This window comes from Bos indicus, chromosome 8, assembly GCF_029378745.1.
Source record: "Bos indicus isolate NIAB-ARS_2022 breed Sahiwal x Tharparkar chromosome 8, NIAB-ARS_B.indTharparkar_mat_pri_1.0, whole genome shotgun sequence".
In the NCBI taxonomy this organism is placed as follows: Eukaryota; Metazoa; Chordata; class Mammalia; order Artiodactyla; family Bovidae; genus Bos; species Bos indicus.
The window spans coordinates 25,450,805-25,470,613 of NC_091767.1; the positions used below are offsets into that span (position 1 = coordinate 25,450,805).

The 19,809-nt window shown below is 42.3% G+C and overlaps 1 protein-coding gene across 4 annotated transcripts in view; it reads right to left on the bottom strand.

Moving 5' to 3' along the window:
- Positions 1 to 19,809, bottom strand: part of ADAMTSL1 (ADAMTS like 1) — a 1,120,558-nt gene that overhangs the window by 178,400 nt on the left and 922,349 nt on the right. For all 4 annotated transcript variants that reach the window (XM_070794493.1, XM_070794491.1, XM_070794494.1 and 1 more), the window contains one exon: positions 987 to 1,197. In XM_070794493.1, coding sequence (XP_070650594.1) covers positions 987 to 1,197 — 211 coding nt within the window. The remainder of the gene's footprint in view (positions 1 to 986; positions 1,198 to 19,809) is intronic.

The following is a 19,809-nucleotide window of genomic DNA, read 5'->3' on the forward strand; positions in this document are numbered from 1 at the left end:
AACTTTCGGTTGATAAATATATATTAATTTTAGATAGGATATGAGGATAAAATAATTGTGTTTTTATTATTATTTTAATGCTTTAGAGTGGGGTCAGCCAACTGTTCTGTAAAGAGGTAGAGTAGATGTTTTAGCTTTTGTGCACCATATAGTTTCTGTCACAACCACACAGTCATGCCCGTGTAGTGCAAGAGTGTGGCTGTGTTCCAAAAAAACTGTATTTACAATAATTGGTCATGAACTGGGTTTGGTTTTGGGCAGCAGTTTGCCAACCCTTGCTTTAAAATGATAGTTCCCCATGGATCAGGAAAATTTTAAAAGTCTGGAATTGACTTGATTTCTAACATCCTATTTTGCTAAGGAATTATGTTTAAAAAAAAAAAGAAAAAAGCCATTGCCTGGTATCTTTATCTCTTAGAATTTTAAACAGAAAAAAAAAAACTAGAAAGAGCAAACATTCAGAAAAGTTAGCTTTATGGGAATTTACCCACCACACAGTCCTTATTTAAAATCTTTTTCCTTAGCTCAGTGAAAACTTTGTCAGGAATATCTTCAGGTTAAGAGATGGGTCATTTGAGTTGCTTTTGGAGATCACTGTGGGTGGTAGAATGGAAAGAGCTTGCTATTTGTAATGAAAAGATCTGAATTTGAATAAGGTTGTGGGAGTACTGGGAAGCTCCAGTGGCTCAAGAGGTAAAGAATCCGCCTGCCAGTGCAGGAGATGCAGAAGGCCAGGGTTCAGTCCCTGGGTTGGGAAGATCCCCTGGAGAAGGGAATGGCTACCCACTCCAGTATTCTTGCCTGGAGAATTCCATGGACAGAGGAGCCTGGTGGGCTACAGTCCACAGGGTCGCAAAGAGTTGGACATGCCTGAGCAGATCTTGAACATTCCTTTTATGGGACAGCACTCTCAGACAACACAGTCCCCTGTCCTGAGGTACTGCTGCAAACACAAACTCCAATACTGTGTTAACCTCAGAACTCACCGGCTGCCACTGCGCAGGGTACCAGGCTGGGGGGCAGTTGAAGCGGTTACAAGCTTGCACCGTTGTGGGCTTGGGCTGGCGACACAGCTCATCAGCCAGGATTACTGTTTCATTTATCTCTCTGGAAAGCAGGTGGGAGCAGAAGACATCTCTGGTCTGCAGCCCAACCCCACAGGTGAGACTACAAGGACTCCACTTGCCAATTTCCCACCTGTGAAGAAATCAGAGGAAGAGAATACCCTGAGAACCTGTGTACAGAACGGTTGCCTTGATTCAAGTGTTATCCTAATGGAGTAAAAACACCTATGTGGGTATTTGGGAAGGTCCAGCCCAAGCTTGGCTAGGAATTCTATCCCAAGACTAGAAGTCATCTTTTCTCTTCATGTTCAAGAATCTGTTTAAACAAAGAGGGTGATAAAGTGAAACATCCAATTTTTACCACAAAACCACCAGAAATGGTCACAATCATGTCTATTTTGATGGAAGTACTTGTTGCTCACTTGTGCCTGACTCTTTGTGACCCCATGGACTAGAGCCCGCCATGCTCCTCTGTTTATGGAATTCTCCATGCAAGAATACTGGAGTGGGTAGCCATTCCCTTCTCCAGGGGATATTCCTGACCCAGGGATTGAACCCAGGTCTCTTGCATTGCAGGCAGATTCTTTACCATCTGAGCCATCAGGAAATCCCTATCTTTTTTTCACTTTCTATGTCTGTTTTGATGAAACATATAAGCTTCATCAAAATAAGAGGGTATGTTGGATAAGATATACGTTGTGCACATAAAGGCTTTAGATACCATATAGTGAATAGCAGGTCTAGAAGAAGGCTTTCTGCTTATCTCTCTAGCCTCCATTCTTAGCAAGACTGAAACATTCACGTTTATTTTTCTTTGGCTTCGAAATGAAAGGTCGCCGGTTCCAACTTCCTTCAAGCTGCCATCATAGCATAGAAATGTCCCTGTCTTATGTATAAATATCATCACTGTCTGGGACTGGAGAATGTAACAAAAGTGAAAGTTGCAAAATAGATCACCCTTCTTGAGGAGGAATCAGTGGAGAGGACAGCTTATTATCTGGAAGAGGAAGTCAAACACAGAGATGAGTTAAGTGCATAAACGGGCCATTCCAAATGGCCAAGTCTTGACAAGTATGTTTATAGTGATCTAAGGGCCTATAAAAACAATTTCCCTGTTGATGCAGCCTCCAAAATGGGAATACCAAACAAAAAAAACTGAGTTTCTTGGGTTTGGAGTGAGAAGTGTTCTTTAACGATCAGTTTTAGAAAGTTCTGTTTACAAAGTGAGACACAAAGATTCTACAGGAGCCAGCCAAGAAAAGCATGGCAAGTTGACCCTTCAGTAGCTAGGACTGCCTAACCTTTGTAGCCAGCCCTGAAAACTGGTTTAAAAGTCTCTGACTTTATGGACCTAGAGTCTGTCATACACAGTGAAGTAAGCCAGAAAGAGAAAAACAAATATTTTACAGTAAATGCATACACATGGAATCCGGAAAAATGGTACAGATGAATCTATTTGCAAGGCAGAAATAGAGACATGGATGTAGAGAACAAATGTAGAGACACTAAACGGGGAAGGGGAGAGTGGGATGAACTTGGAGATTGGGATTGACATATATACACTAGTATGTATCAAACAGGTAACTAATGAGGACCTACTATATAACATAGGGACTCTACCTAATGCTCTGTGGTAATCTAAATGGGGAAGGATATCCAAAATAGAGGAGATACATGTACACATATAGCTGATTCACTTTGCTGTATAGCAGAAACTAACACAACATTGTAAAGCAACTTTACTCCAATTAAAAAAAAAAAGTCACTAGCTTTAATGTTTCTCTACTACTACTACTACTACAACTACTAAGTCGCTTCAGTCTTGTCCGACTCTGTGCGACCCCATAGACGGCAGCCCACCAGGCTCCCCAGTCCCTGGGATTCTCCAGGCAAGAACACTGGAGTGGGTTGCCATTTCCTTCTCCAGTGCATGAAAGTAAAAAGTGAAAGTGAAGTCGCTCAGTTGTGTCTGACTCTTAGCGACCCCATGGACGGCAGCCTACCAGGCTCCTCCGTCCATGGGATTTTCCAGGCAAGAGTACTGGAGTGGGGTGCCATAATGTTTCTCATCAGACTGTAAAGCTGAATAGAGCTCTCTCAACCCTTTCCAGGTACTCTGTTAGGGTAATTACCTTTCCAATTCCTATTTCCACAACTTCCTTTCCTACCCTGGACTTAAGCCATATCAGTAATGAAGTCCTTTCTTGTTCTCAGTTCATGCCCCCTGGTTTTCTAGCTCTATCTTTACTCAAGTGATTACTCCTAATATGTAATACTTCTGGTTTTTCCTTGCCCCTCAACATTTTTTTCCATTTCCATATATCCAAACTTAATCCATATTTAGTTGTAAATAAACTGTATCCATATTTGTTCCAGATATGAAATGTTTTCTCAGTAGTATTACAGTTTCTCTGCCTGTTAAGGGCCCTATGAGAATATACACCTGTAGAAGGCAAGATCTGTGTCTGAGTCAGTTTTGTGTCTTTCACAGGGTTCATCATAGCTCCTTCTAAACAGTTAATATATATAGTTACTACTTTTTAAAATAAATGAACAAATGGAAGGGATCTACCACCATAGTGGGCACTTTATACACATTATCTCATTTAATTACTTCCAGAACACTATGAGATAGGCTGTATTGATTTTCCCTATTTTAAAGTTGAAGGAATCTGAGAATCTAAGAGGTTGCTTGCCCAAATACCCATAATTAGTAAGTAGTGAACCCAGGATTCAAACTTGGGTGTGTCTGGCTCTGAAGCCTGTGTACTTTCTATTATGCCATCTTATTTTTAGGAAATACCTTGAAAACCGCCCTATAAATATTCACAGAATTTTAAAATGAATAAAAGAGGAGAGGCTGAGTTGAATATATTTCTTTTAGATCCTTGTATGAATGTCTGTAAACTTATTTTTAGATCCCCAGCTTGGGTAAATTCCAAGCTTTAAAATATTAAAGGGCTACTGGTTTAAAAAATATGTCCACACAATCTTTGCCTCTTCCCCATTCTAAAGATGGAGTCTTGACTATGGGCTGGACTTACTGGCTCACTTGTAAGGAATACAATGAGGCAGAAGGGGTGCTATGTGACTTCCAAGGCTAAATTAGAGAAAGGATATTGCTTCTACATGGCTCTCTCTCTTTGACTGCTCACTCTGGGGGAAGCCAGCCAGCATGTCATGAGGACCCCGAGAAAATGTGGATGAAAGTCCACATGCAAAGGAAATCGGGCTGCTCACCAACAGTCAGGATCAACCTGCCAGTGGCAGGGGTGAGCTACCTTGAAAGCAGTCCTACTGGACTAGGCCCAGCCTTCAGATGATTCCAACCTCCTAAGAGATCCGGAGCCTGAATCGCCTTTCCAAGCTGCTCCCAAATTTCTCGTTCATTTAACTGTGAGAGGTAATAAATGTTTATTTTTGTTGTGAGCTCCTAGGTTTGGGGAAAAGTCATTGTGGAACAATAGACCACTAATTCTGTATCTCAAAGCACATGTTGTACTCTTGAAATATATATAATTGGGCTTCCCACATGGCACAAATGGTAAAGAACCCACATGCTAATGCAGGAGACATAAGAGACACGGGTTTGATCCCTGGATTGGGAAGATCCCCTGGAGAAGAGCATGACAACCAACTCCAGTATTCTTGCCTGGAGAATCCCAAGGACAGAGGAGCCCGGCAGGCTACATACAGTCCATGGGGTCGCAAAGAGATGGACATGACTGAAGCGACTTAGCATGTGTGTAGTACAAATATATATTCTCCCCCCAAAACGTGTGTATGTTCATCAAAAGACATATACAAGAATGTTCAGGGCTTCCCTGTGGTCCAGTGGTTAAGAATCCACCTTGAAATGCAAGGAATACGGATTTGATCCCTGGTCAGGGAAGATCCTACATGCTGCAGGGCAACTGAGCCTGTGTGCCACAACTAATGAGCCTGTGCTCTGGAGCCTGCAAGCTACGACTCCTGAAGCCAGTGCGCCCTAGAGCCTGTGCTCCACACAAGAGAAGCCCACACATTGTAACTACAGAGTAGCATGCACTCGCTGTAAGACCGGGAGCAGCAATAAGACCCAACACGGCCAAAAAGAAATGAATGATACTTCTTTTTAAACAATTAATGTTCACAGAAGCACTATTCCTCATAGCCCAGATGGAAAACTACCCAAATGCTCATCAACAGGTAAATGGACAATCAGTTAGGATATATTCACATAAAACTTCATAGAACGAGAATAACCTAGAACAACAAGGAACATGACCGAGTTTCACAAACATAAAATTGAGTGAACAAAGCCACAACTACAAAAATTCATAGTGTGATTTCATTTACCTAAAACTCAAAACCCAAAACGAGTCTACAATGTTAGAAGTGAGGGAGGTGGCTGCCTTTGGTGGGTAGTAACTAGAAATAGAGTATGCTGCGGGGAGGGGGAGGGTTTCTGGGATGTTATCTTGATCTGGGTGCTGGATGTGCACCCGCTTTGTGAAAATCACCAGGCCATACATGCAGAATGTGTGAACTTTCTTTGCATTTGTTATGCTTCAAAAAAGGATGTTCTTCACCCTCCAGCCAACCACTTTCAAGAGAAATACTAAAATGCTGTGGGTGTAAAATACAACCACCACCCCCAGTGCTGATGACCACTCTATGCATGTCTCATAAAGGAGCTGCCTACACAGTGAGTGCTGTTCCAAGGTTAAAATTTGCTCTAATACAGTCTCCACACTGCTGGCTGCCCCACTCCTGCCCTCACCTCTGGCAGAAAATCAGTCACTGGGAGCTTGAAGCAGAGGCATCTGGCAGCCATGAGGCCACTTCAACGCTGCTGGAAAAAATCATGAAACAGACGTATCTGCTTACTCATACATCTTCAAGGAAGGAGGGCAGCAGAAGCTATCTGTACATTCAGCAGTTTGCTGATTACGGGTCCAAGTATTTTTCATCAATTTAGGCCCAAAGAGGGAAAGCAGAGAGATGACCCCATTATTCCTCCCCTGCATGGGGGCTTCAGCTGTGAGCGCTGGGTCTCAACGGCTGCCAAGAGCTGCCTCCCTGGATTCTGTGCCTTTGGCTGTTTCTGAGGGAGGGACTGTAGGCCCGTGGGAGCCAGCCTGCAGGCAAGCTGTAGCTGGCAGCCCGGGAGACATGGACAAGGCCTTCGCTGGGATTCTGGGTTCTGGCTTCCCATAATTCCAGTGCTGAGGAAGACTGGGGTTCTGGACATCAGAGAGTGAGGGCATTCATGCTTCTCCCCTTGACTTTAATCCATCTTTTCATCTTCATTGAAAATGTTACCTCCTCAGGGAGGAAGCCCTCGACTGGGTAAAATTCTCCTCTAGGATATGGTTCCATGCATAGTTCTCTATTTGGAAATTCTCAACACACTTGATTTTTTGTTTTATTGTGGAAAGAGCATTCTCTTAGCAAAATTTTAAGTGTGTTATGCACAGTATTGTTGTCTCTAGGTACAGTGTTGTACAGAAAATCTCACACTCATCTTGCTTAACTGAAACGTTACACTTGTTGATTGCAATTCCCATTTCCTCTTCTTCTGAGCTCCTGGCAACCACCATTCCACTCTTTAATTCTATGAATTATTAATTCTATGATTCTATGACTATTTTAGGTCCCTTGTATAAGTGGCATCATGGAGTATTTGTCCTTCTGTGACTGGTTTATTTAACTTAGCATAAAGCCTTTAAGGTTCATCCACGTTGTTACATATTGCAGAATTTCTTTCTTTTCTAAGGCTGAATAATATTCAATTTAAAAGTATATATCACCGTTTTCATGGTTGTTTAGGCTGTTTTCACATCTTGGAAACAGCTACTGAGAATACTTAGTGCTACAGTGAATATGAGAATGCTAGTTTCCCTTCAAGGCCCTGATTTCAAGTCTTCTGGATAAATACCCAGAAGTGGGATTGCAGGATCATATGATGGTTCTATTTTTAATTTTTGGAGGAACCACCATACTGTTTTCCACAATGGCTGCACCATTTTTTACTTCCCCCAGCAGCATGCAATGGTTCCAATTTCTCTACATCCTTGCCAAGACTTGTGGCCTTTGGTTTTTCGATGAGAGCCATCCTGACAGGTCTGAGATGATATCTCATTGTGGTTTTCATTTGCTTTTCCCTGATGATTAGTGACACTGAGCATTTTTCATATATCTGTTGGCCATTTGTATGTCTTCTTTAGGACATACCTGTAATCTGACTATCCTACTCGACTATTACCTTGGTGAGAGCATGGGGCTAAACCTGTTTTGGCTTACCACTCGTTATGGGTTGAATTGGACCCCTCTAAAAGAGACGTTGGAATTCGAACTCCCAGTACCTCAAAATGTGACCTTATTTGAAAGTAGGGTCATTGTAGATATAACCATTTAAGACAAGGTCATACTAGAGTAGGGTGGGTACTAAATCTAATATGACAGGTATCCCTATAAGAAGGGAGGGAGACGCTCAGGGAGAATGCCATGTCATGACAGAGACGAGAGATGGCAGGGAAGTATCCATAAGCCAAGGAATGTTGAGGACTGTGGTAAACTCCAGAAGCTAGAAGAGGCAAGGAAGGATTCTCTCTCACATGTTTCAGGGACCATGGCTCTGCTGACATCATAATTTTGGACTTGGTTTTTGCCTCCAGAACTGTGAGAGAATGCTTTTCTGCTGTTTTAAGTCACTTCTCTTGTGGTACTCTGGTACGGCAACCCTAGGAAACCAATACACCACTGTGATCTCAGGACCTAGCATGCTGCCTGCAACAGCAGATGCTCAGGAAGAGTGAGGGAACTCACATTTAATGGAACCCCAGTTGTGTCCTCTAAAAACCACCCACCCCAATTTCAGAGTCCCTAAAGCTCTAGGTTTTCTTCAGGGTGGTGCAAATTCTTTTGTGACAAAGCTGGGCCTGGACAGACACGACGCTCTGACAGGCCTCATCTCACTTGATGTAAACATTTACAGTTTACTGCAGTCATACTAGCCTATTGGATTATGGCCCCTCCCCACTCCCACCCCTTGCCAGAACTTACTGCAGATGTTATATACTTAATGTATTAGTAATCATAACATATTTCTAAAATGTCCCAAATTCTGAATTCCAAAACACACCTGCCCCAGTGGTTTGGGCTAAAGGATCTGGCTCTGTGTACAGAGAATGGTAAACATGAGCACTATGGTTTGTTTCAGTTTCTGGGCTTCAGGTGTTGGCTTCATGGTTGGGCTCATGGCCAAAATGTTAGGGAGACTGGTCCCCTTGAATTCTCTTTCTACACTATTTTCTTTCCTCTGAACCTTTCTTCTCTACATTCCTATTTCTTTCTGCCAAAACCTGCTTGCAGGGAAGGCATTGGGAGTTGACAGATGACAGTGATGCCCTGTAGCTTCCGGCTGGACCTTGCCAAGCTCCTGCAATTGACTCCTGATCAAGGGTAGGCAGGAGACAGAAGATTACCTCCCACTCTGCAAGGCTGGAAGTAGGCTTCTTGCCCTCTGTCCAGCATCATGTGTACTTGGGTTGCCCTATGTTTATAATCGGATTTAAAATTTTAGGCTTGGTTTCCCAATTACCACTTTGTTTTTCTGATGGTGCTGGAGTCCCGCCCAAAGTACAGCTTACTGGAATGTGGTCTTGTCACTCTGCCTGTCTCTGGTTAGTTCTTGGCCTCGGGCAGAGCAGTGACCCTTTGCCATGAGCCACATGCCTTGATGTGACAGCAACATATCCAGCTGACATCACCTATTACTGCCAATAACAAGAGTGATACTAACATTACCAGTGTTTACAATGAGCCAGATACTGTGCTGGTTGCCTTAAATGAGTTGCCTCCTTTAATCCGTTTCACAGCCCTGTGAAAGAGGTACTATTATTATTTGCATTTTAACAATAAGGAGTTGAGGCCTGGAGAAGTTCAATGATTAATTAGTTGTGGCCTAGAGTGTCCCCTCCCAGGCCTCACACTGATGTCAGTGCCACCTGTATTGCATCCAAGTCTCCCATGACTGGGACCCGTGGGTGCTGAGAATGGGGCTGCTCCCTATGACAGAGGCCAGCACTGTGGATATTAGAAGCCCCAGCTCTGCATTATCCTAGCAGGACTCAGGGCTAAGGTCCCTCCAGATGTGGGATACATACCTAAATTTATGTATTACTTATACCCACCAGATGAAGATGGTACTATCAGTTCTCCCATTTTATAGAGCAATACATCAGAGGCTCTGACCAGCCAAGCAACTTATCCAACCTTACACAGCTAGTAAACAAGGGAGGACTTTGCTGGTGGTAACAGTGGATAAGAATCCACTGGCCAATGCAGGGAACATGGGTTCGACTCCTGGTTCGGGAAGATTCCACATGCCATGGAACAGTAAAATCTATGTGCCACAACTACAGAGCCAGCACTCTGGGGCCCATGAGCCCCAACTAATGAGCCCATGTGCTGCAACTGCTGAAGCCTGTGTGCTTAGAGCCCATTCTCTGCAACAAGAGAGGCCAGTGCAGTAAAGAGTAGCCCCACTCGCTGCAACTAGAGAAAGCCTGCACACAAAGAAGACCCAATGAAACAAATAAATAAATTACTAAAAAAAAAAACAAAACCCAAAACAAAAACAAAACCACAACCCAACAAAACAAACAACAACAAGGGAATCAGGAATCAAATCCAGGCAGCCCAAGGAAATGCTTCTGAGGGCCAGAATAATGAAGACAGCAGGACAAACGAGATTTGAGATACAAATTCCCGGGTCCCTGGTGCTTTCAACTTCAGAAAATGACAAATAACAAAATGACGGATCTGTTTCTAAGTCACAGAATCAACCACAGCAGTGTCTCCAAGGGTCATGAACACACTTGCAGTTGTTTTTCAGAGAAGCAGCAGTGTGACCTGGCAGCTGAAGGGCCAAGACAGAGTGTGGCTACTCCAGGTGCATGTCTGCTTTTTGTGAAGGTGGCCATCAGAGACAATTTGGGCAATCAAGGACCCATGGAGGTTGGCACCTCTTATCCGCTTGTGTTTGTATTTGCTACACAGGGGAGGAATTTTGGCCTTCCTTTAGACAAGGGCACATTATGTGAGTGGTTTTGTTCCCCTACCTTTCAGAGAGGCCTCCAGCATGGCAACTCATTGTTTGTTGCTGGTAAAATGCGTGTAATTTCTAATGGCAGACTCCCCGCCACAAGCTATTATTGGGAGAACCTCCTCTTACCTTGGCTTTTGCAGCAAAGCAGGGTTTGTTTCTCTGTTTCCTGTTCAAAACTAAAAATGCAGCTTTTATTGGGAGGCAAAATACCATTATGAACTTTGCTTATTTGTTAGGTGCATTCTTTACACTTGTGTATAATCCTCTAACATTTTTGCTCAACATTTCTATCCTGTGATTTTTTTGAAAGGTCCCTTAAAGATATTTGTTTTCTTTAGAATGCCGCTGAGGTCAGGAGGTACACAGCAAGCCAGCAGTAATAACTCAGATACCACGGAGCATGGCCAGCTCTAGAAATCCTAAGGTAGGACAAAGAGAATCCTCGCTTCACCAGGGACATGATGACCTTGTCCCACTTTAAGGTTCTTGGACTCTTATTAGTGGCTCTGAATTTATCTCCCCATCTTCCAGTTTCCAATCTATCCATAGCCTGAAGCTTCCAAAATGACATCTGAAATGTGAATTTGCTCACTTGACTTCCTCTGATTATAAGCTTTCACTGGGGTCTGAGCTGGGCTTTCAGGGGAGGGGGCCTGCGTGTCCAGGGCTCAGTTTTGGTCCAGGGCACCCAGTGGGGGCCAAGTGGATGTACAGGCTGCAGCTGTACTTTCTAACCAGCTTTCCTCCCTTTCCTCCCTCTTCCACTTTGTAGGACTGAACTTTAGCCTGAGGTTTGGGAGGGAGTGGTCCATAGGCCTGTGACTGGGCTCACCACTGGGCAAGGATAACTGAGAACCAAACATTCAGGGAGGACTGAACACATATATAAATACATTATGGAGAATGAGAGCCAGACTTCTTCTTATCAGAGAGAGGGGTTACACACACGAAAAGGGGCAAGACCAGAATAAATCTTATAAATTTGGTATTGAAAACAGTGTGAGCTCATGCTATTTAATTGACAGTTAGATAGACAAAGATATGTCAACAGATACACATGAGTGTATACAAATGTAATATGTATATGTTTATAATATTTCCTAGTTCTCTCTGCTCAGAGGTCTAGAAGCAATGTCATCATAGCTGTATCAAGTATAAAGTGCCCAGATCTTAGTTTGTAAATATCAGTCTCCACTAAGGAGCCAGTTCCTGTAAAAATGGCTCTGGAGCAGGGGCTGGGAAAATAAAAAATGAACTTGAAATATCTTGTATAGAAAACTGGGAAGTACTCAAAGAAGGATGGGGTAAAAATCAAAAGGACACAGAGGTAAGTTTGAAGGGATTCCCACTGGTTGTGTCTGGGACAACTTGATAGTAATGAATTTTAATCCTTTGAGCAAACTAGATATTCAAAGTAAACAAATAAAGAGAAATCTCTATTCAATAGTAGAATGCCTACTAGTAATTTAGAAGGACTGATAAGAGTTTAGAAAGTCACCATTTGGCAACAATAACTGCAACAATAACAACTGATTCAGGCAAGACCCATCAATGAATATTAACACCGGGTGAAAATTTGGTGAGGAACAGGGTATTCACTTAGTTTCAGATTATCTCCCAATAAAATGCTTGCTATTTACTATTAATATGATCAACCTACTTACAAATTTTACAGTGGAAAACCTGGCCAGCATCATCTTAACCAAATCACGAGGTGACATCATCAGTAACGAATGGAATGAGACATCTGTCATCGTCTCCTGATACAATGCACTAAGAATACAGCATCCTTCTGTGCTGTTTCTGGCAAAAGTTAAAATTCGTAAGGGAACATTAAGCAAACCCAAACAGAGTGACATTTTACAAAGTAACTGGCCTAAAATGTCCAAGATATGAAAGATAAGAAGAGACTGTCCAGATGGAAGTAGAAGAAATGACAGCCAAATACAAGACCCCAGATTCAATCTTGGGTGTACAAAGGGCATTGCTGGGACAACAGGCAAAAGGTGAGTGGAGTTTTTGCATGAGATGGTGTTACTGAATTCAGCTGCTTCTTGATTGGTGGTCAGTTACGCTGTGGTTATTCATGACAGCATCCTAGTTTTTAAGTAAGAAACACCTAAGTGTTAGGATGCATATGGGATACATACCTAAAATTCTTCTCAAATCGTCCCAAAATGTTAACAACTAGAGAACTGAGGGGACAGGTATAAGGGAGTTCTGTGTTTTATTTTTGCAACTTAAAACCAACCCTGAAATTCTATCAATAAAAGTTATGAAAAACATCCACTTTTCAGGTAACAGGTAACACCCTATTACCCACAGGTCAAGGGTCAAGTCCTTAACTGGCCTGTAGTGTGCTTCCCAAAGAAGTCTGGTATACTCTGTGGTCACCCCCATAATCAGCTTTGCTGAATACCCAGCAGAGGAGTACAGCTCTTCTCGACTGGCAGACTCCTCTTCCGCTCAGGTTAGATCACGAACACCATCTTTATATCTAAATACTTTTCCAATCCCCCCCCCCCCCCCCCAAGGTGAAGCTAGCCCTTTTTCTCTGCAGCACACTACTGTGTCTCTCCTCTGGTGGCATTCTTTTCTTCCCGCAGTCTCATTTCCATCATAGTGTAGTTATTTATCTACTTATTTGTCTCTCTTACTAGACCCTAATGGCCCAGACTTATTCATCTTACTATCTCCAGCACCTACTATCGTGCCTGGCACATCAAGGATGCCCAGGCATCTTGTAGCCTAATGAAGAAGATCTTTGGATCTGGAATTGGATTCAGCATGAATGACCTGTGCTCTGTATCTCTCTAACTGCACAAGCTAGGGCAAGTTACTCAACAGTTTGATTATGTAGAATAGGAATAATAACAATACTCCCTTCAAAGGGCTGTTAGGAGGTTTACGTGAACACATCTATGCAAAGGGCTTAAGTAAAGTGCCTGGCGCAGATGATATGCTTTATGAACATTAGCTAATATGAACAGTTCTTGCTGAGTGCTCAGTAAACATTTGGTAAATGCATGGATGATGATTGAGAGAAGAGAGTTTAATGAGTAGAGTGAGAATTCTTCCTGGAGTGAGTCAAAGTTGCCCTAGATTATGGGGACAGGGGGCAAGGACATTTGTGACATGCCCACATTAATTGAGCATTTAAGCATAGTTGGCTAAAGCCTGGCGACAAATACAGAGGGGTAGGGATGTGCTCGCCACCTTCAACATGCTTTCAGCAAAGATGGAGAGAACTGACAAATACCCAGCAGACCCAGCAAACACAGTTAGATAAGAGGAATGAGCTAATTGCTAAACTTCTAGGCTGAAGCGTGAACACTACAGAATTTCACAAGATAGGCAGTGTGGTGCTCATAAGACTTGCATTTATATGACTGACTACAAACCACAAAGTCTGTTCATCGGCACTGTCTCACTCTATCCACCTAACTTAGAAGTAAAGCAAAGCAGGCATCACTACCTCCATTTTATAGATCAGCAAGTTAGGGTTCCAGTGATTTCCCCAAAGTTGGGAAGGGAACTCAGATTACTTCTATCCTGAGAAGTCACTAAGAATAGAGGAGGTAGTCATGAAGGGTCAGAGAGGAAGATTCATTTAGAAAAACACATATACTCCAGGGCAGATGGATCTGCTGCAACCTCTGTGTTTTAAAAAGCTGCTTAAAGGGGCCTAGGAAAAAAGAAAATGAAAGATCAAAGGACATGTTAGACAATAAGAGCACAAATATTCTTTGAAGGCCAAAAATTAACCAAAAGCATATATAATAAATAGCATCGTGAAAATCAGGGCTCCCTGTAAAAGAGGAACTTGTGTGGCTCAGGAAACAGGGGATAGATCCACACTTCTCTTGGAAGTCAGCCTGCTTGGCATGAGGCTTTGGCTCTATAAAAATACTTATAAAGTTTACCAAACACCTGAGATTGCAAAGTACTTATTTCCATCAGAGAACAGTGTGGTGCAAGTGACGACTTCAGCCATGTCAGCTTGGCTCACCTTCTAAATCATCTCTTTAAAAAAAAGAAATCAAGGTTATCAAGATTTCAACATCGTAAATGACCTCTCTGGTACTTTTTTTTTTTCTATTTTTTAAAAAAGATTAATGAATAGCTCTTGAAAAAAAAAGTACTTGCAGCAAGATATATATTTACGTTCTCATTACAAGCATGCTATTTTTTTCTTCTTTTTCTTTTTAATAACTACTTCCTCCACGGGGATGTCAAACAGTACAAGGGCCCCCAAACTAGACCCAGTTGTGCAGTGCATCTCCAGCCCTCCCTCCAACATCCCCCAATACTTGTTCCTGGCATCCCATTGTCTAAGAAACACCATATGCCTGTTTACCATGGACAGCTCAACTCAGTGAAAACTTCTAAGCTCTGCCTCTCATTCTCTGAATGCCCTGTTTTCTGGGTGACAGTACACCAAAATGAGATAGAATTTTATTGCCTGTTATGATTCAGATAGGATTCCTGAGACACAGGTTAGGGAGGTAGATGGTCTGCCAAATCACTTGTGCCCTTAGCAGTTGGAGATTTCAGTTGGGTTGCTTAGAATTCTAGGTAGAAATGTTCTATTAAAAATAGTAGCAGGGTTGGCCTGTGGACTGTGGAAAATTCTTAAAGAGATGGGAGTAGCAGAGAGCACCTTACCTGACTCCTGAGAAATCTGTATGTGGGTCAAGAAGCAACAGTTAGAACCAGACATGGAACAATGGACTGGTTCAAAATTGGGAAAGGAGTACATAGAGCTGCATATTGTCACCCTGCTTATTTAACTTATATGCAGAGTATACCATGTGAAATGCCAGGTTGGATGAATCACAAGCTGGAATCAAGACTGCCAGGAGAAATATCAATAACCTCAGATATGTAGATGACACTGCCCTTATGGCAGAAAGCGAAGAGGAACAAAAGAGCCTTTTGATGAAGGTGAAAGAGGAGAATGAAACAGCTGGCTTAAAACTCAACAATTAAAAAACTAAGATCATGGCATCCAATCCCATCACTTCATGGCAAGTAGATGGGGAGGAAGTGGAAACACTGACAGATTTTATTTTCTTGGGCTCCAAAATCACTGTGAATGGTGACTGCAGCCACAAAATTAAAAGACACTTGCTCCTTGGAAGGAATGCTATGACAAACCTAGATAGAGTATTGAAAAGCAGAGACATCACTTTGCCAACAAAGGTATGTATAGTCAAAGCTATGATTTTTCCAGTAATCAGGTACAGATGTGAGAGTTAGATCATAAGGAAGGCTGAGCACTGAAGAATTGATGCTTTCAAATTTTGATGCTGAAGATGACTTTTGAGAGTCCCTTGGAAGCAAGGAGATCAAATCAGTCAAAATCAACCTTGAATATTCATTGGAAGGACCACGGCTGAAGTAGAAGCTCCAATACTTTGGCCACCTGATGTGAAGAGCCAACTCAGTGGAAAGGACTCTGATGCTGGGCAAGATTGAAAGCCAAAGGAGAAGAGGGAAACAGAGGCTGAAGATGGTTGAATGGCATCATTGACTCAATGGACTTGCATTTGAGCAAACTCTAATAGTTAGTGAAGAACAGGGAAGCTTGGTATGCTGCAGTCCATGGGGTTGCCAAGAATTGGACAAGACTGAACAACTGAACCAGAACAATTACACCCTCTTTGTGGACTTACTGTCATTTGGTCCTTGTTTATGTTCTATAACATTGACCATGAAGCTGTTCTAAGCCAAGGCTAGAATATTTTACTTGACTTAATTCTATTTACATAAATGTTTTTCTCTAGTTATCATCCCAAGTAAAATATAAGGCTTTTAAGATTCAGGACCAAGTATTTTGGAGTTAAGAGCATTGCTTGGCATCCATCAAATCAGGTTATAAAGATCACCATCTGTTCATTGACTTGCAGGTGGCATTCCTCACTTAAATTCTAAAAGCTTAAGAATTCTCCTTGTTATGGGTTGGTAATGTCCTCCCCAAAAGATATGTTGAAATTTTAACTCCTGGTACTGAAGAATTTGACCTCATTTGGAAATAGGGTCTTTATAGTGATAATCAAGTTAAACTGAGGTCATGAGGGTAGGTCCTAATCCATTATGACTGGTGTCTTTATAAAAACAGAAAACTGGAGATAGACAGGCAAAGTGACCACAGGAAGATAGAGGATTAGAGAGAGAGGCTTCTGCAAGCTGCTGCTGCTACTACTGCTGCTAAGTTGCTTCAGTCGTGTCTGACTCTGTGCGACCCCAAGGATGGCAGCCCACCAGGCTCCCCCGTCCCTGGGATTCTCCAGGCAAGAACACTGGATTGGGTTGCCATTTCCTTCTCCAATGCATGAAAGTGAAAAGTGAAAGTGAAGCCGCTCAGTCGTGTCTGACTCTAAGTGACCCCATGGACTGTAGCCTATCAGGCTCCTCTGTCCATGGGATTTTCCAGGCAAGAGTACTGGAGTGGGGTGCCATTGCCTTTTCCTTCTACAAGCTAATGAACACCAAAGATTGCTGACAAACCAGATAAAGCTAGAAAGAGGCAAGGAAGCCTTCCCCTACAGACTGAAGAGAGAGCATGGCCCTCTCTGATTTCACATGATTTCAGACTTCTAGCCTCCAGAAGTATGAGAGAATAAATCTCTACCATTCTAAGACACCAGTTTATGGTACTTTGTTATGGTAGCCCTTGCAAACTAATACACTTGCTGGAGTTAGTTCTCTTGAGCAGTTTTTAATCCTTTTATTTATGTTGTAAATGGAAACCTTTCTGGCCATTTATATTCATGGGTTTTCTCTTAAATGCTTGGGAAGGTCAGTCCTTTATGTCAGCATCCACAGATCTGCTTCTATTACCTCCTGCAAGATTCTCCCCGCTCTTCCTTTGCATCATAATGGCTTTTATATTTAAAACTTTTTCTTCCATCCATGTATTCAGCCATTCATATACATATATGTGCCTATAATCATACATTCATTGGATAAAAACCTGCTATGTACCAAGTATTATGCTGAATGATGGGGATACAGAGACTAAAAAATTTATTGACTTTAAGGGCTTTCAGCGACAACTATAAGACACTGAAATAAGTGCTATTTATTTATTCAACTAGCATTTGTTGAGCACTTTATGTGGCCAGGCTCTATGTGAATGGACAGAGTGGTAGAGGAGACACAGACCCTATTCCAAGGGACTCAGTTCAGTCCATGAGATAGATAAACATGAGATAGAGGGAAGCATACAAATACAGACTGGGGATCAAAAAGTTAGTGACAGTCATGGAAGGCTTCCTGGAATCTGTGACACGTGGGCTGAATCTTGAAGGGTGAATAAGAGGTGGCCAAGCAAGGGCAGAAGTAAAGAGAGAGTATCCTAGGCAGAGTGATTTGTAAGAAAGCAGGATACATTTGGAGACTTTCAGTTTATCTGTTTTCATGCTCAGGGCTGCAAAGAATATTGACTAGAAAGCCTAGTAAATGCTTGGAAAATTCTGGTTTTCACTCGTCTCTGTTTTCCTTGATATAGTTACAGTGGGTAAGGGAGCCTGGGAAACAGAGGCATAGTGGGCAGTCAAAGCCCTAATGATAAATATGGTCTAAGCTCACTACAGTTCAAACTCGCAGCCCCTACAACACTGCTGGGTAGCACACGTCTCAGCAGCAGAGAGCCAAATGCCCAGCATACTCCCTTTCCATTCATCCCAAGGGGTGCTGAGCTTTGGAGAGAATCCCAACAGGCCCACAGCACAGAGGGATGCGGGACTTCAAGCAAGCCCTCTGTCATGCCTGATCAGACCAGAAATTTATTTCAAACCTGGTTTGGCAGAGGAAAACAAAAGATAGAGCCATCTGCCCTGGAGAGACGTCTCTGGCTCAGTCTCCAGAATTTGATAAGTGAGGAATCAGGATAAGCAGCTAGCTACGGATGCAGGGTGTGATAAAATCATCAGCACGGGGACACATAAACACACACACACACTGCTACAGGCAGCACCTGCTCTTTGCAAACCAAGACTGTTTTTATTCACACAGCAGCTTGTACACTCTCCAGCTCTGAGGGGTGTCTACTTGAGGAGAAAGAGGGAGACCACGCACAAATATTTTCATATTTGACAACACAAAAATGACCTAAAGTTGTTTTTCAAGTGAGGTTCAAAGACGTCTTCAAGTAGAATACACGTTTTACTCTTTGATGTTTTGTTATCTCAGCCTGAGTTAAAGGATTATTATCAGACTGAAGTCTGAATAAATTTAAACCCTCCTATTAGGATTTATTTTGGCTTATTAAATCCGTCATTTGTTCTTGATTATCCATGATGCTCATTTATTGCTAGCACTTTTATCCCTGGAACATTATTTTTAAATACATTGGGATCTGAATAGCACTGATGAATTGCCCCGAATTCCTGAGTAATGTTCACCAAGCAGGAGACACACGTGCGTTAGACTGACCTAGAACTTTGGATTCCAGCAAGCCAGGGACGGAATCTACTTCCACTTCTACTTTATATCTTTGGGCAAGTAACCCACTTTGAATGTCAATTTCTTTATCTGTAAAACGGGACAGCAACTGTGATGATAGCTTTCAGTATTTATTGGATGCTCATTATGTACTAGGAATGGGCTTCCCAGGTGGCTCAGTGGTAAAGAATCCACTTGTCAATGCAGGAGACAAAAGAAATGCAGGTTTAATTCCTGGGTTGAGAAGGTCCCCTGGAGAAGGGAATGGCAGCCCACTCCAGTATTCTTGCCTGGAGAGTCCCATGGATTGAGGAGCCTGGTGGGCTACAGTCCATAGTGTCACAAAGAGTTGAACATGACTGACTGACACACACATACACACACATACCATTGTAAGAACTTCACATTTACTAACTCCTTAATCCTCATGGCAACCTAAGACAGACGGACTATGATTATGTCCTTTTATATACGGGTTAACTGAAGTAATGTGACCAAGGTCACACAGCTAGTCAGAAGTGATCCAGGATTCAACCCTAAGTGGTTTCCAGAGTTCTGACTGTATTCTTACCTGCTGGCCTCTCACCTGTGCAGGTGCTGGGAACACAACACCGCATGGTAGCTGCCATCACTATTATTATTTTCATAATACAATTTGTCCAACACAAGAGAGGCCAATAGGAAGAAAGGGTATTTAGTATTCTTTTTTTTTTTGCCTTTTTGTGGTTCCTTGAACTGACTGCTATTAATATACCCAAATCAGAACAACTCTTTTGTATTCAATTGTGTTTGCTTTATTGCACATTTACAATAAATATAACAGTTTGGTTTTAGGTAGCTCAACATTCCCCAGGCCACAGAGAACTTTCTAGCAGCTCCCTGATCCTCAGAAGATTTTCCAGTGAAAAAATAGGAACTTGAGACAACCTGATAACTGAGTTCTGAGCAAGAACAGTGGAATCTATGTGACTTCCAAAAAACCATGCAGAGGATTTCTACCCCATTTCACATGGAGGCCAACTGAGTTCCTAATTCTGGACTATCATTCATTCATACTAAATTAGTAGAAAAATGTCATGCTCTGTGAATGCAGCTATATTTTCTTCCTTTCCCTTTCATTTTCCACTTAACTCCTATTCTTCACTCTCAGGGAGCAAGGAATGCTTTTCTTATGGATCTATATGCTTTCTTTGGAAAGGATAA